The sequence below is a fragment of the Enhydra lutris genome, unplaced genomic scaffold (genome assembly GCF_002288905.1).
Source record: "Enhydra lutris kenyoni isolate GAN:26980312 unplaced genomic scaffold, ASM228890v2 scaffoldscaffold24, whole genome shotgun sequence".
Taxonomy (NCBI): domain Eukaryota; kingdom Metazoa; phylum Chordata; class Mammalia; order Carnivora; family Mustelidae; genus Enhydra; species Enhydra lutris.
In genome coordinates, this window is record NW_019154108.1 from 8,479,007 (window position 1) to 8,494,521 (window position 15,515).

At 41.2% G+C, this 15,515-nt stretch overlaps 1 protein-coding gene across 10 annotated transcripts in view; it reads right to left on the reverse strand.

The window, feature by feature from the left end:
* LOC111150882 (centrosomal protein 170) overlaps positions 1-15,515 on the reverse strand; it is a 121,501-nt gene that overhangs the window by 16,094 nt on the left and 89,892 nt on the right. For 8 of the 10 annotated variants that reach the window (XM_022508556.1, XM_022508555.1, XM_022508558.1 and 5 more), the window contains 2 exons: positions 11,027-12,859; positions 3,785-4,019 (listed from right to left, as the gene is read on the reverse strand). In XM_022508556.1, the coding sequence (XP_022364264.1) occupies positions 3,785-4,019; positions 11,027-12,859 (2,068 nt within the window). The remainder of the gene's footprint in view (positions 1-3,784; positions 4,020-11,026; positions 12,860-15,515) is intronic. The other 2 variants (XM_022508561.1, XM_022508557.1) reach the window with 1 other exon arrangement.

Consider the following 15,515-nt stretch of genomic DNA (forward strand, 5'->3'; position numbering starts at 1 on the left):
AGCTCCAGAAGCTTCCCCAGATGGCCAAAGAGGTCAGGAACCCGGATGCAGGACCTCTGGCTACGCACGTCATGTCACACCACACGTTAGCTCTCCCGAGAGTCACAGCGTTCTTGTGAGGCAGGACCTCTCTAACTGAACGTGAATCAGGACACGTTCCCAGAGAAAGCGAGTGGCCCGATCATGACAACACAACTTACAAATAGCTCAGGCAGGGCCAGATCCCGGGGTGGAGCTCATTTCCACAGAGCCATTTGTTTGTGTTATCAGCCACATGGACTGAAGAACTAAATAAATATTATCGGTGATAAGCAAAAGACAAAATAGGATTTTTTCCTTTACTTTTTTTTTTTTTTTTTTACGAGGGAGAAACTTAACTATCTACCACTGATATTCCTGCTTTTCTCAAAAAGATCTCAATTCAATGAGATATGAAAGTTTCCTAAGTTAGGAACCCAATTTGGCTCCTTCCACAGGGAAGGTTTTGGAATGGCAGAACATTCTTAAAGCAACATGTGAAAGCTTCTGCAACTTTAAAATTGAAAGCAGGTACAAAGTAACATTTTTTTTTTTAACTTGGGCAAAATGTAAGCTTGAAAGCCTTCCAAGGAAGGCAGACACTGCATAACAATTTAGCTACAAATTTAAAAAGAGAAGCTAAATGGAAGCTTGTGGCCTAGCAGACATAATCTGTGGTCAATTCCTTTTTTACCAGTACAAAAAGGTAGGAAGAACACCAATAAATATGTTCTGATCACCTATAGCTTTAAAATAAATGTAAAGAGCACATTATATTATATATAATTATGGAATGTGTATAATAATAGAATCAAAACCACTACGTGATCATGAGTACCCCTAGAAAGAAGCTTTATACTCGTCAACTCATTCCATTCTCACAGGCCCCCCCACAGGAGAGGTAGTCATCATCTTGTTTTACATCTTGTTTTACAGATGAGGAAAGTAAGGCTTAGGAGAAGTTATATACGTTTTTTTTGTTGTTGTTAAAAATCACAAATAAGTGATATAACTAGATCTTTTTTTTTTTTAGATTTTTTATTTATTTATTTGACAGAGATTACAAGTAGGCAGAGAGGCAGGCAGAGAGAGAGAGAGAGAGAGGGAAGCAGGCTCCCTGCTGAGCAGAGAGCCCGACGTGGGGCTCGATCCCAGGACCCTGGGACCATGACCTGAGCCGAAGGCAGAGGCTTTAACCCACTGAGCCACACAGGCGCCCCATAACTAGATCTTTTTTATTATGTCATGCTACATCTCACATTATCATTCCACACGTAATTTTTTAAAACTTGTTAACTGTTGATATGATACTTCTGGAAAGAGTTTAAAGTGTTCTTTTAGATACTATATTCAATTCCTGCGTTTCTGAAATAAATGAACTAGGGTGAAAAACAGAATAACCAAACTTAAAAGAGACCTCCCCCCAAAAATAAATAAATAAATAAGCATGAGCTTATCCAAAAATCCACTTTTGGTATTAAGTTTTTTTTATGCAGACACTTGTACAATGAAGCTGCTGATATCTGCAGACAGAAGTGTGAGTTAATTAGAAAAAACAAGTCACATACACAGACAACAGCAGTCTAAACAGGTTATGCAGTAAAAACTAAACACGAATAACTAATGTACACACGATGTAAAGTGCTGAGTCAGTAAGCACCCCAAAGCCTTCTTCTAATTTGCAAGTTTATTGTGTACCTGCCAGCTGTTTCTGTGTGTGCCAATTCCTATCTTAAAGTTGACTCAATAATATAGACCATAAAATTGGCTTAAATACAGCTTAGAAGTCTCAGCACCTACTAAAAATCAGCATTAGGAATTCTAAAAAGCAAAATTATTAAGAAAACCAAAGTAAGGAATACCTTTCAAGTAGAAGGAACAGATTTATAATTCAATAGAGAGTATGACTCTATTCACATAGCTGTTAAATCTCAGCTTACTAACTCTGTCATGATGCTTCTAGATTATGCTCACTGGAATATTTTATAATCTCGTATCTGTGTATTTTTTTTTTTTTTAACTCCGAGCTTATAATCCTTGTACTTATTCTCATTCTCCACCCCCATCAAATCTGCTGGAGGAGGAAATTCTAAAATGATACAAACATTTTATTTGGATTTTTGCAATCCATCTGTTTTCCTTGCTTTGAGATATATGGCCGAAAAATACACCTTAAAAAATTAAAGTCCCAAAGGCAAGTTTTGTAAGCATGGTGCTGCTAACAAACTGGAGGGAAAAGGCATAAGGTCATTAGGGGTTAAATGGCCCGGCCATTCGGCAGTCCTGCTACAGATAACGAGACACAGGGACAGCGGTGACAGAACGCATGTGGTAGCATGACGGAACCAAGTGAGAATGTCACCTAGTGCTCCTGCGCACTGTCCCCTCTGCAGTATCTGCCTTCTGTGTGGGGGCAAGGAAGTGAGTTCGGCTCCAAAGAAGGGGTCCAGGTGTTCTGGTCTGAGGTCCAGGGCTTCAAGGGGGTGGCCCAGGAAGGGGAAGCAGACACACCCTCCAGTTCCCTCAGGTACTTCCTGAGCAGGTGCAGTGAGACCTCTCCCCCACAGGAAGGGGAAACGATGTGAGGACAAGGCCTGCTGTTGCCAGCCGTGCCCACAAGAATAAAAAAAATGGGTGGAAATTCTCACACTGCAGGCATCCTGCGGGTTCATAAAAATTCATGGATCCTGAAGCCCATATAGGCCTGTCCCCTAACTGGCTTGCAGGGCTTTGGTAATGAGGCTCACAAAAAGCCATTTATATGGCAAAATAAAATGTTTAAGCAGCACAGTGAGATTAAAAGGGCATGCTGTCAAAGAATTATAAGCAATTGAAAGCAATTACAAGTAAATGGTCATTAAAGACCAAAAATCATGAACTTTAAAGAAATGACCCAGAAAAAAAACATAATTCACAGAAGTCAACAAAGGAGAGAAAAAAAGATAAACACCATTAAATTATGGTAAGAATTTATTATTTTTTTTAAAGCATCTATGGACTTACTATATGTGATGTTCTTTAATAATGTTGCCAAATGTAAAACTTGAAGATCAGGATCTTAAACTGAAGGCAGAAGTAACTAGAGCATGTAAGTAGTGAAGATGTTTAGGTAACATATGGTATAAAACACTGCAGTAAAATTCAGGATCTTACAAACTTAAAAAAACATATTTTAACTACAAGAGCATCTGTTTGAGCGTAGCCTCTCTTCAATGTTCAGTCATGACAAGATACTGATCAAAAATCACTTCTGCAGCATGAATTTTTATTATAACCTAAAGGTTACACAAAACAAAAATCAAAATAATTAATAAGGGGTTGAATTAAATTGTGCCTAATGAACTCGTAAGAGTGAGAGTAAAAATCCACCTCCTCTAAGTCTCCCCAAGAATATGAGCAATGGTTCTCCATCAAGGACACCGCTATTCCCTCTCTGGAAGATAAAAGGAAAGTAATAGAAAGTTCAGCTGCACAATTCTTAATTGTGGAAGAACTGAGGTAGCTGACACTACCTTTCAGAAACGGCATCTAGAAACAAGAAAGGGGGGCTGCAACCAAAATAAATTAGTTCTACAATATGGTAGTAGCACTGGCATTAAACACACGAACCGAGAGAAACTGGACGGAGAGCAGCTAAGTTCACAGCCACCTGCAGATCTCACTTCTTGGACTACTCGTGCAAATCACATCAAAGCTAAAATCTGTTATCAGGCTGAAACGCTGACAAAATATTTCAATTTTTAAAATTGATTCATTAAAAACCAACCTCGCTATCTCTTCTCGATGAGCGGTCCAGTCTCGGATGTAATCTTCCTGTTCTTTGATCCGGTGCTTGAATGAAGAACTAGTAGGCATTGCTGACCCAGAGCTCTGCAACCGAGTAGTTTTCAGGGCTGGAGAAGTACGTAGACGAGTATGTTTAGGGGAATTACGGTTTGATCCAAATTCATCTTCTGAGGTGGAAGCATAATCAGTAGGAAAGCGCCTCCATCTTGAATTTACTAAATTAGTTTAATTATTAAAAAAAGAATTATTATGTTACCTTTTAAAGGAGATAAAAATCATGATTTCAAAAACACCATGAGACACACACAGCACAATTTTCAATAACTGACATACACATACCTAACAGAAATCATAAGTCTACTACTTCTCAAAAGATAGAAACAGTACATTTTGGTGAATTAAAAACAATGAGTAATTAAAAACAATCGAAAGACCATGTTTTCCATAGTACGGTGAATAAAACATTCAGATGAAAAATTCACTAATGATAACTAAGCAAGCTCTATTCATAAATGTTTAATTTGGGTACTTTTTCGTTGCAAATATTTCTCATTTGAGTGAAGATATGGATTTTTTTTTACTGACAGTAACAGCAACAACAACAAAATAAAAATAAGGGAAAAGATTTCCTCATGCCACATAGACTTTCAACATAGAGATGGTAAAACCCTCTTTTCCCAACATACAAATGTGCATAATTCCTGCTGTGGAAATTATGCTTTTATGGCAGAAAAAAAAACATTACCTCTGTCATTCAACATCCTGTTATGCTATGATTGGAAAAAATCTTTTTACATGGTAAAAACACAACAAAGCATCTTCAGTACAACTGTCTGCCGCTTTGACACTGAAAGCATACGGTGAAAATAGACGATGGCTTAAGACCTACAAGGAGCAAAGCTCTACAGAGCTGGTCTCACGACCACTGACACTGAAGGCACAGGAGATACTGTGAATAGTCACATTAAAGAAAGCGACAATCACTTTCTTATTTAAGTTAGTAAAGACATTCAAGAGACGGTGCTGCTGACACATCTGAAAAATCAGAAGACAAATTAATTTCACTACTACTGTTAATGGGAGAACCAAACACACAAGTAATTTGTGAGGCACAGGATAGAAGTAAAAAACAGGGCAAGAATGGCTGATTCACGGTAAACGTCACAAGGGCAGGAGCCATGCCTGCTTCATCTGCTCCTGCCTACCCAGCCGTGGCAGAGTGTCTGTTTAATAACTCTTTTTGAACAAATGAATAGCTACTGACCATTTGCTTTTCTCAGATTAGGAAAAACCTATTGAAAAGCATGAGATGTTTTTGTGGCTGAAGTGACAAAAACTTTGCACCCGCTAGAAGTTCCAACTGCTATTAATAATAGAAGAGTTTTCTTTGTCTTTCCCTCTCTCCCCCTCTCTCTCTTCCCCGCTTTTAAAACACAAACGGACCCTAGGCTGCATAGGTTGGTGGAGCCTAGAACTCCTTCATACTTCACTGGAATTTTATGCCTCTCCTATCTTTTCCTCCCCAAACCACAGTTTTGCCTCTGGGACTCTGGTTAGGCTCAGGGAGCTGTCAGATAAACTGATAAACACTGCCACCAGAATTGGCCGAAAAATCTATGATCGGGAACATGCCCTAAATCAGAGCCTACCCATATGCCCTGATTCGCACTCTTATCTGAAGCTTGTGGAGCTTGGAACAAGATTTATGGGTGTAAGAAGACAGAAGAAACTTCTTGGCTTTCTGAAAAAGTGTATGCAAATACGTATACAGAACTGTAGGTAATCAATTATTCATAGCGTCTTTTGAAGGCAGTAGTTAATATATTTTCTGGTTTTACCTTTATAAGATAGTTCATTAATATAAAAATACTCTTACCACAGTGGAAAATTACTATTTTAGACATCTGAAAAATCTTACGAATTGAACTGACCCTAAGACTTGAAAACAATTTCAGCAAAAGTTTAGGAATAAGAGCAAAAAGGCTTTAGGAAAAAATTAGAAATATTGCAATGTTTGGACTTTTTAATAAAGGCACTTCATTAAACATTAAATGTTTATTCATTTTGCTACCTCAGAATATTATTCATAGAAAACAAGCTCACAAATAAGAAAAAGATGATCCGTTGGATTAAATTTCCCGATTTTTGTTTTGGAAACTATGGAAACCATACTCAAAACAACCGAAAGTTGTTTGGAGTGAAAACAAAACCAATGGCAAAGAGTTTTAATAAACTGCAGGAGATGTGAAAACATCGGTAGGCATGGTGGAGCTGAGATCAGGCACTTGGAAGTCACTCAGAAAGCTGGCATCGACGGCCGCTCATCTCCCGAGTGGCCCAACACAGGAAAACAGGCTGAGAAACTGAAAATCGATACTAGGTGTCGGGTGACAATAGGTAAGTAGAGCCACATTAGAACCAACTTTTCGTAGTTTGAGTTTCAGCAACAGAAAATAATTATACGGACGGGAAAAAAAGAGAAAAATTCCTTTTTCAAATGACGTTCGTAACGTTCCCACTTATTTTTACAAGTTTTTCTAGACGCCAGGAAGATTGGTGAAGTTTATAATTATCTTTACAAAGAAAAGCAACCATAAGGATAAAGCATTGTTTAAAAACTGAAAGGTAACATTTTTAGGTTTGTTCTCTTAAAATTGAGGGCAAAACGAGGGATAAAATAAGTAGGGGAGAGCTGAGAGATGAAATTCTCAAGTAAGGGCTGTCTTTACCAACGGCACAGCAATCACACGGGGTGTGCCAGGAAGCAGAGCTCCCGTTCCGTCTGGATGCCACCGGCCTCTGGAACAGCCGAAATGGGCGCGGACACCAGCGGAATGATCACTAACCCCAGGGAGAGGGACCAGGGCCTGGGATTCCCCAAACAACTTCCTTCAGTACCTTTTGCTTTCTTAATCTTTCCTTCTACTACAATCTGTTAGTTGCTGCAGAGTAAACTCCAAGTGAGCATGTTTTCAATTTTCCCTATTGCTTACTTGTTGCACAGAATTTTAGAATATTAAGACCTTGGACATTGGCATCAGTTCTTCAATTTATGGAGAGAAAAAGAGGCCCAGAAAGGTCTTGCATTACTTAAATCAAAGTTTAAGCTAGGTCTACGGACTCCCAGAGTTCAAAGCTCTTTCCTTGCTAATCCAAGGACTGCACAATTACTTGTCAGAAAATCCTTATTTAAAAAAATTATTTTTATAATTCCAGTTAGGTTAACTCTTCTTTGAAAAGACATCCTCAGTTTCTCATGGAATGAAGGTTTTTGTGATTTCTAACCATGAAGAGAAATTTCTACTTCTTCCTCTTGAATTTTACTCTGTTCAGGTAAAATCCTGCATAGAATTAAATTTAATTTTATCCATTAGGCTTATTTGATATAGTAAAGTAAGACTAGTAGTAAGACATTTCAGATAAATCATTAAATTGAAAATTTATGTCAAAGGTATTTGAAATGTCAATCCTTAGGGAGGCTTTCTTGGCTGGTAAGGTACTAGAGAGCACACAGAGTAAAATCAAAGTTCTAAGATCAGCTTAATTAATTTTATAGCTAACCTGAAAATTATCTTAGTTACATTAATTATAAAACTTATTTTAATTGTAAAATTACGCAATACTCCCTCTTATGGAAGTAAGAAACTACTCTATTTACTATGAAGATGTACTGTCAAGAAATTGAAAAAGGAAGTTATTAGGGTTATTTATTTGTGAATGCTGATTTCTTCTACTGCTACCCAAAACTTTGTTGGCCTTAAAACACAGCCACATCTATAGATGTAACAAACACATTTCAGGAAACAAACACTACATTTTCACACTTTATATCAAAATATTTTGGTGGGAAACAAAACCACAAACATTTTACATGTACATTTACAAGCAAGTAGCAATAAGGTCATTTGGGGAAAAAGATCCCTGACGATGTTCTGTATTGATCTCTGACCTGGAGGAAGAAATAACTAAAGCCATGAATGCCCAATATCTGATTCCTACTATCTATAAAACTTGAGGTTTAGAATAAAAAGGAGAAAGCAAACAGTCTAAAAAAATTCTAAGAATGTTAACATGATATTTTTTAGAATGTGCACCTAAGACATAATGAAAACCAACTGCTTTATTTTGATAATTCAGCACACTTAGTTTTAAATGTATCTTATCAAAATAAATCAGGATATTTTAACATAACTTGGTATTGAAAGATCACTGAAGGCATGGCAGGGGGAGTGGGGAGAGGGGACTATACTCTCCTAAAAGCAAATTACATCAGAATGAAAGAGGCATAAATGTTCCTAAGTTTCTAAATGTTTCTAATGTTTCTAAGTCAGAGATCCCACTCTTCTATTTTTATCATATACATTTCTTCGAAAAACTTTCTTTAGACATGGCCTAAATTATGAAATTTGAAACATCACAGATTTACTTTCACTTACGCCAATCTGGACATGTCACAGGCTCTAGGTTCAGAGATCTCTAAGTCCTTTAAAGTTTACAGTTTGTACAACCCTGACCAGTATAGCTTTACATTCTTTTAAATCATATATGTATTTTCAGATTTTATTTATTTATTCTGAGATCCAGTGAGCATGAGTGGAGAAACAGGGAGAGGTAGCGGGAGAAGCGGACTCCCAGATGAGCAGGAAGTCTGACACGGGGCTCTAGATCCCTGAAGCCCAGGATCATGACCTGAGCAGAAGGCAGGAGCTTAATGACCGAGCCACCCAGGTGCCTCTTAAATCATAATTCAAAAGCTAAAGCTAAGAATTTTTATTTTTTCTTCCATTCAATGTATTAAAATTATCTTAAGTAGAAATATCACAGCATCAAAGACACCCCAATTAGCAAATAGATCAAAAAGTTGTCTGCTATTTTTTTTTTTTTAATTACATACCCATATAACTATTTTAGTACATTACCACTGACTACGAGAGCCCAGCCGTTATTCTTCTAGATGGGACAGAATACTATAAAAGGGCATCTTGAGAATTGAACATACAGTCCTGGATCCCCATATGGCTTCATGAATTTAGTAAACATCATCAGAATTCTATAGATTATAGTGGACAATATACCAAATATATTGTAAGTTGTCCTTATATACACTCCTGAAAAGAAGCTGATAAATTCCAGCCGTCCTCTGGAGGCTTGCAAGCAAGCAGATACAGACTTTCCGAGAGCCAGACCGGATGTGGCAGAAGCAGCAAAAGGCCGGGAATGAAAAGGCCTTGGGGCTACTCACCCTGTCCTAGCCACCGCTACGTGACCAGGGCAGGTCACTACTTCTCTTGGCCCGAGTTACCTAAACTGAATGACCCTTCCAGCTTTTCAATTTTATGTTTCTAATTATTTAATATGCTGCTGTTAAGTAGGAAGAAGGTCCACATCCCGTACCTCAGTGGACCCTAGGGAATTTCAATCAGCAAATCAAGGTACTTTTTGGATATAGGAAACTCCATGTTTATCAAGCTCTGGATTCAAAGCAGAAAACAAAACTTATCTTTAAAGACAACACAGCATCTTACAGAGGTTTCTCGGACTTGCTTAAGTAGTCCTACTTGGCTTGCCTCTCACAGAAGCCCTTGGCGTTCAACACTGAGGACAAGACCAGCACACTCGTGTGTTACGGACCAGATGCCCGGTACAGAAGGAACGTCCCATGCTACTTGGTGACATACGGCTTGCATTACAGCGTATGGTGAGACAGGAGGAAACTGTAACACTTCTACGTACAGAAGGAGAGATGAGGTGATCGAACAGGCCACGTGGCGGAAGAAATGCTACCACGCAACACACCACAGAATGCGGCACAAAGGGGATGTGAATTGAAGAGGTAGAGCCATAAGAAGACAGAAAACCAGCACTCGGTAAACACCAACCAACGGACAGCAGTCAGTTCCAGACGCCCGCGGTAACCGCACGAACCGGCAGGGAAAGCTTCCGGTGCAGAAGCCAGGGCTGGGGGTGGGGGGCATGGGCACGGGGAAAATGCCAGCTCCTCTTTCGGAGTCAGGCTTCTGTGTCACCTATCTTCCGCCCACATCCACTCCCACCACGGATCTGCCCATCACCACCACGGCCACTGACCCGAAGAGAGGGCGACGTGAGTGGAGGGGAGGAAAGCGGCAGTGAGGGTGGGAGGGGAGGGAGGCAAGAGGAAACAGAACACGAGGAGCAGCGTTAGGTTTGAGTCTGGAGGCTACGATGGCGCAGACATCAAACTCGGAGCCCGGGGTTGCATACCAACCATCCCCCACTCTTCCCTCAAGCCTTCGGACTCACTTGGACACTTGCTGATAAGAGACCTCGAAGTCTCTGAGCCGCTGGCTCCCGCGGGGAGCTCAGCAGCCCCACCCAGGTGTGAGGCTGATTATGAAGTAAGAGCCCAGGCTCACGGGTACACACAGGGATCTGGGCGAGGACCCTGGTCACACACGTACTCTCCCGCTACAGCTCCCAGGGGGAAGTACACCAGCAGACCAGCACCCCGGAGCGATTAAGATTCTGGTGGGGAGGAAGTACCTTCTGGAAGTACATTCAACGACAGCTAAGGACTAGAGTTAAGGGACAGGAGAGGGCTTTATGAGATAGTTTCTAACCAGTTACATTTCAGTAGCCCGGTTAGACAGTATGTGCCTAGGGCTCATCTCGCAAATTCATCTTCTTCCGCTGAAATGAATTAAGAATTAGTTTTCACCTGCCCCAACCGTGAACAGAGTGAACTTTAAAAAAGCGTATGAGACATTTCTGCATAAATGCGGAAGCAAGTGTAAGGCAGACACCGTTTCCCTGAGCTCTCAAGGAATGATAAAGGGTATCCTGCCCTCCTCCAGATTAAGGGCTCTGAACTAAGTGAGGATATTTAAAAATCAAACACTGCTTTCAGCAGGACAATGTTAATCCCCATTATTTACTCCAGATATTGTTCCTCATCTATCTGACACATGAATCCAGATACTAAGGTTCCAAAATAGGTCCGCATTTTGAAATCACTATTTTGCCCAAGGGCATTCATTGAAGTGTGTGTCAGTTCTGAATTTTTCATTTACTAATGAGCTAACTAAAATACTTTTCATAGGAGAAAATACCCTCTTACAGCATAACCTTTCTGTTGAATATTTTTAGAAGTCACACTAGACATCTAAGTTTATTTTCAAAAAGGAGACCTAAAACGTGAATGAAATATTATGCTAATATTGTAAAAAGTCTGGACCCAATTTACCTGAAGGAGAGCCATGTGCTGAGCTCATACTTTTGACCTTGGAGTCGGACAGTCGAGAGATACTGTTAGCTCTAATTCTAGGTGAAAATTTATCTGAAGGTACTAATCTGGCCCCGCTTCGGAGGACGGCTTCCGCGGTCCGGGAGGAGGCGCTACTTCTAGAGATTGTTGCCTCAGAGTCACTGCGGGCGGACAACGAGCCAAGCCTCGTTCGCCGGGGCTGAGCCAGCAGATCAATCCTAGAGATGCTGCGCCTTCCCGTGGGCGGCTTCGACGTGGAGCTGGTTGTGGACACTTCGGAAGCAACCGAGGCCTTGTCGGCGTCGGCCAGCTCGCTGTCGGACACTTCGCCGAGTCGGGCTCTGCGCAAGAGGGAAGTCCTGGTGGGCCGTGGCCTGGGGAGGGTGGTTGACTTACTGGAGGATCCCAGCGCTATGGGAGAAGTCTTGGATTTCGTCACTTTACTTCCTTCCAGTTTGGAATGTGCGTGCTCGTCCGCTGAGGTAAGTGGAGTCCTGGCGTGAGATTTACAAGAGTAAGTTTCCTGATCCGAGGACATGATGTCGGAGATGGCAGAATGAGGTACGCTGGAGGTCTGGTCGTCGTCCGTCAAGTCCACGGAAGGTTGTCTCATTCGTCCACTGGACTGTACAAATTTACGACCCTCCGCTCTTGAGCCCACATCTGACGAACGACTTTTGGTTTTCTTCTCGACTTTCTCCCGAGCACCTGAAGATGATGACTTTGTCACATCCTTCGAAGGAGAACCTGTGGAACACCTATCTTTGTAGAGACTCGTGAAACTCTTTCGCTTCTGGGTTGACTTTCTTTCCGTCTCGCCCGTGACCAGACTGATTGTACTCGCGGTGTCCACATCCGACTCTGGTGAGATCGAGTTGTCCCTGTTGTAACTGGGAGTGTCCGGGCCATCGTCAGTTTTATTATCTTCACGCAGTTTGGCTTCCAGAAAAGCCATCACTGCTTCTGTGTCTTTGAGAATAAGGGTGGTGTCCATACTAGAGTCTGTGTCCATCGAGTCGCTCCTGTCCCGTATTCTGCTGGCAGCTGGCAGCGCCAGGGAAGGCGGTGTAGATGAAGTCTGCTTATTTATATGGGGAATAAGCTCTATGGGGATGTTCGGGCTGGGTTTTTCTATGGTGAAGCTTCCTTGCCGCACCAAGGACTTGGAGGATTCCTTCTTCTCTCCGCCCTTTGGAGTCTGACCTTTGAGAATGTCCTCAGCTTTTCTTCGCTTGCCCTCGTTTTGTGTCACCTTTTCTCCTTTGCTTGCAGAGTGTCCTGGGATTTTTTCTTGAGGTTGTGACTCCTGTTTGAAAGATTCCTCCCGGCACCTATCTGTCTGACCTGAAACGTTCTTGGAAGCGGACAACTTGGTAGGTGTCCACTGGACCTGGTCGTTTTGTTCTTGCTGCTGAATTTTAGCTAATGTCTGCTTTACCAAAGAAGTTTCCTTCTCGGTTTCGCTTTTGTCCTTCCCAGACAAGCTGCCCAAGTGAAGCAGGATTTTGCTGTCTCCGCCGGGTTTGGCGGCCTCCCCGTTCACGGCCCTGCTCATCTTACTCAGGGCTCTGTCGGCATCCTGTTTGTCCTTCTGGTAGGCCTGTGCTGGTGCTTCTTTCTCCTGCAGTTCTGTGTCTTGTTTTTCTCCGATCTCTGACCTCTGTGTCATACCCTTGGCTCTGGAGCCCTCAAGACACTTCTCTTCATTTGGAAGCTGGGGAAGGGTGCGTCGCCTTCTCTCTCCCTGGCTAGCCAAGGAAGTGGCCGACCCCATACTTCTCACTGAAATGCCAGACTCACTGATATCTGCATCTATAACACAAAACCACAAAGTAGACATTATGAGGGCAAAAAAAACTACAAATAAGAAGAGTATCATGTTACGTTAGATTTTGCAGTGTCCGTTAAGAAACGGCTTCGTATGACAAGAAAACTTTGAATAAACACACCAGCATTGTGACAGAGTAGTTTCAAAAGCAAGTATGAGGCCACGATGTACAAATAAGCAGATTATTAGTAGGGGGAGTGTTTTAGGAGATGAAAATTGGGGTCATCTGTTCTTAATCCTCCATCTGTTCCTTTTTCTCTCAATGTATTTTACGGCAGGGAAGGTCACTGTGTTCCTTCTTGCTTCTGTAAGGTCCGTGAAATTTTGCTAAAGAAAATTTTGCAAAATTGCACAGAGAATGCCTAATAACCACTTTCAATTACATAGCATAGAAGACTATTTCTAGGTTGGTCAGTGGCTTAAGTGTCTGAGTCTTGCTTTCAGCTCAGGTCTCGAGCTCAGGGTCATGAGTTCAAGCCCGTGTTGAACTTAAAAAAGAAAGAGAAATATATCTAGTTTTTTTTTTTTTTTTTAATCTTTTATTTTTAAATCAGAGAGAGAGTGAGCACAAGCAGGCCAGTGGCAGGCAGAGGGAGGAGCAGGCTCCCGGCTGAGCAAGGAGGCTGATGCGGGACTTGATTCCAGGACCCTGGGATCATGACCTGAGCCAAAGGCAGCCGCTTAACTGACTGAGCCACCCAGGCGCCCCTATATCTAGTTCTAGTTTTTTTTTTTTTTTTAAAAGATCTTATTTATTTATTTAACAGAGAGAGACAGTGAGAGACGGATTATAAGCAGAGGGGGAGTAGGAGAGGGAGAAGCAGGTCTCCCGCCAAGCAGGGAGCCTGATGCTGGGCTTGATCGCAGGACCCTGGGATCATGACCTGAGCCACCCAGGTGCCTCTAGTTGAGTTTTTAATGAGCATTGTTAGCTATCTGAAAGAATTACAAGTTTGGATAGCCTAAGTAAAACAGAAAACGCACAACTTTAGAAGGTTTTCTAAATAAAAATTTAACACTGACTAAAATATTTAAAAAAAAATTTTTTTTAAAGATTTTATTTATTAGAGAGACAAAGAGAGAGAGCATGAGAGGGGAGAGGGGCTGAGCACAGAGCCCAGAGCAGGGCTCCATCCCAGGACCCCGAGATCATGACTTAAGCCAAAATCAAGAGTCAGACATTTAACCGAATGAGCCACCCAGGCACCCCAAGAATTTAAAAAATTTTAAGTGTGAAACAAGAGAACAGGACTTATCATACTTTTACAAACTGAGGGATTTTTAAATTATGGTCTTCCAGTATATTAATGCCTCATATAGGAATACAAGATCATTTTTTCTTTTCACAATTAAGTAGAAGACAATGAGAAAATATATAATTTGATGTTTCTATGTGAGAGAATTTGAGAATACCTAAGGATTTTCCTGACTGCTGGAATACCTGGAATGCATTTCTGAGATAAAGGAAATTAACATATAAAGCATTCTCATCTTGGGGGTAAGTGGAGACAAGATACCAAGACACAGTTTTTTCCTTTCCTTTTTTTTTTTTTTTTTTAAAGATTTTATTTATTTATTTGACAGAGATCACAAGTAGGCAGAGAGGCAGGTGGAGAGAAAGACTGGGCCCAGGGGTGGGGGAAGCAGTCTCCCTGCTGAGCAGAGAGCCAGATTCCGGGCTGGATCCCAGGACCCTGGGATCATGACCTGAGCCAAAGGCAGAGGCTTTAACCCACTGAGCCACCTAGGTGCCCCAAGACATAGTTTCTGTGGGTCTTTTTTTTTTTTTTTAGAGATTTTATTTATTTGACAGACAGAGATCACAAGTAGGCAGAGAGGCAGGCAGAGAGAGAGGAAGGGAAGCAGGCTCCCCGCCGAGCAGAGAGCCCGATTTGGGGCTCGATCCCAGGACCCTGGGATCATGACCTGAGCCGAAGGCAGAGGCTTAACCCACTGAGCCACCCTGGTGCCCCTCGGTGGGTCTTTTATCACTTTATAATTCTGAAAATTGAACATTTAAATTTCACAGCAATATGATGGTTTTGATGCAGGAAAACAGCCACTAAATTTCCTGATTCAACTTTAGCCATTGGTGACTTTATGGTGTCTCATCTCTGTAGTGCTGCCAGAAGCACCTAAAATGTACTCGCTGTTTTATCTTTTTGTATTTTTCTAGCACTTCTCAAACTGTCCTGTTCCTAACATGCATGCGATGAATGTTTAAGAATATTTAAGATTCAAGTCAATTTATCAGCTTATCTAAATAAATTAATTTAGAAGATGATGAAACATGTTGAAACAAGATAATGAAGGGGCAGCTGGTTTGTTATATAATGAGGGCAGAATTTTGCTTCCTACAGCTAACCTGACTAATTCATAATGGATTCTTGGTAAGTTTACCTAGCTCCTTTGACCCTCTATTCGGGTTTCTTGTTTCCCAACAGGTGACCAGTTTATGTTAATCAATGCCCAAATCACTTGGTCTTTTCCAAAGATTTTTGGTAATACTGTCAACTACTTCTAATTTCTATAGTAAATCAGTGATAAAGCTTTTCTAGTACATTGCTATGCACCTTGCTCAAATGCTTGCAGAGTAATGTTTACAAAATTCCTAAACCATATTTTTGGGGTGCCATAAGC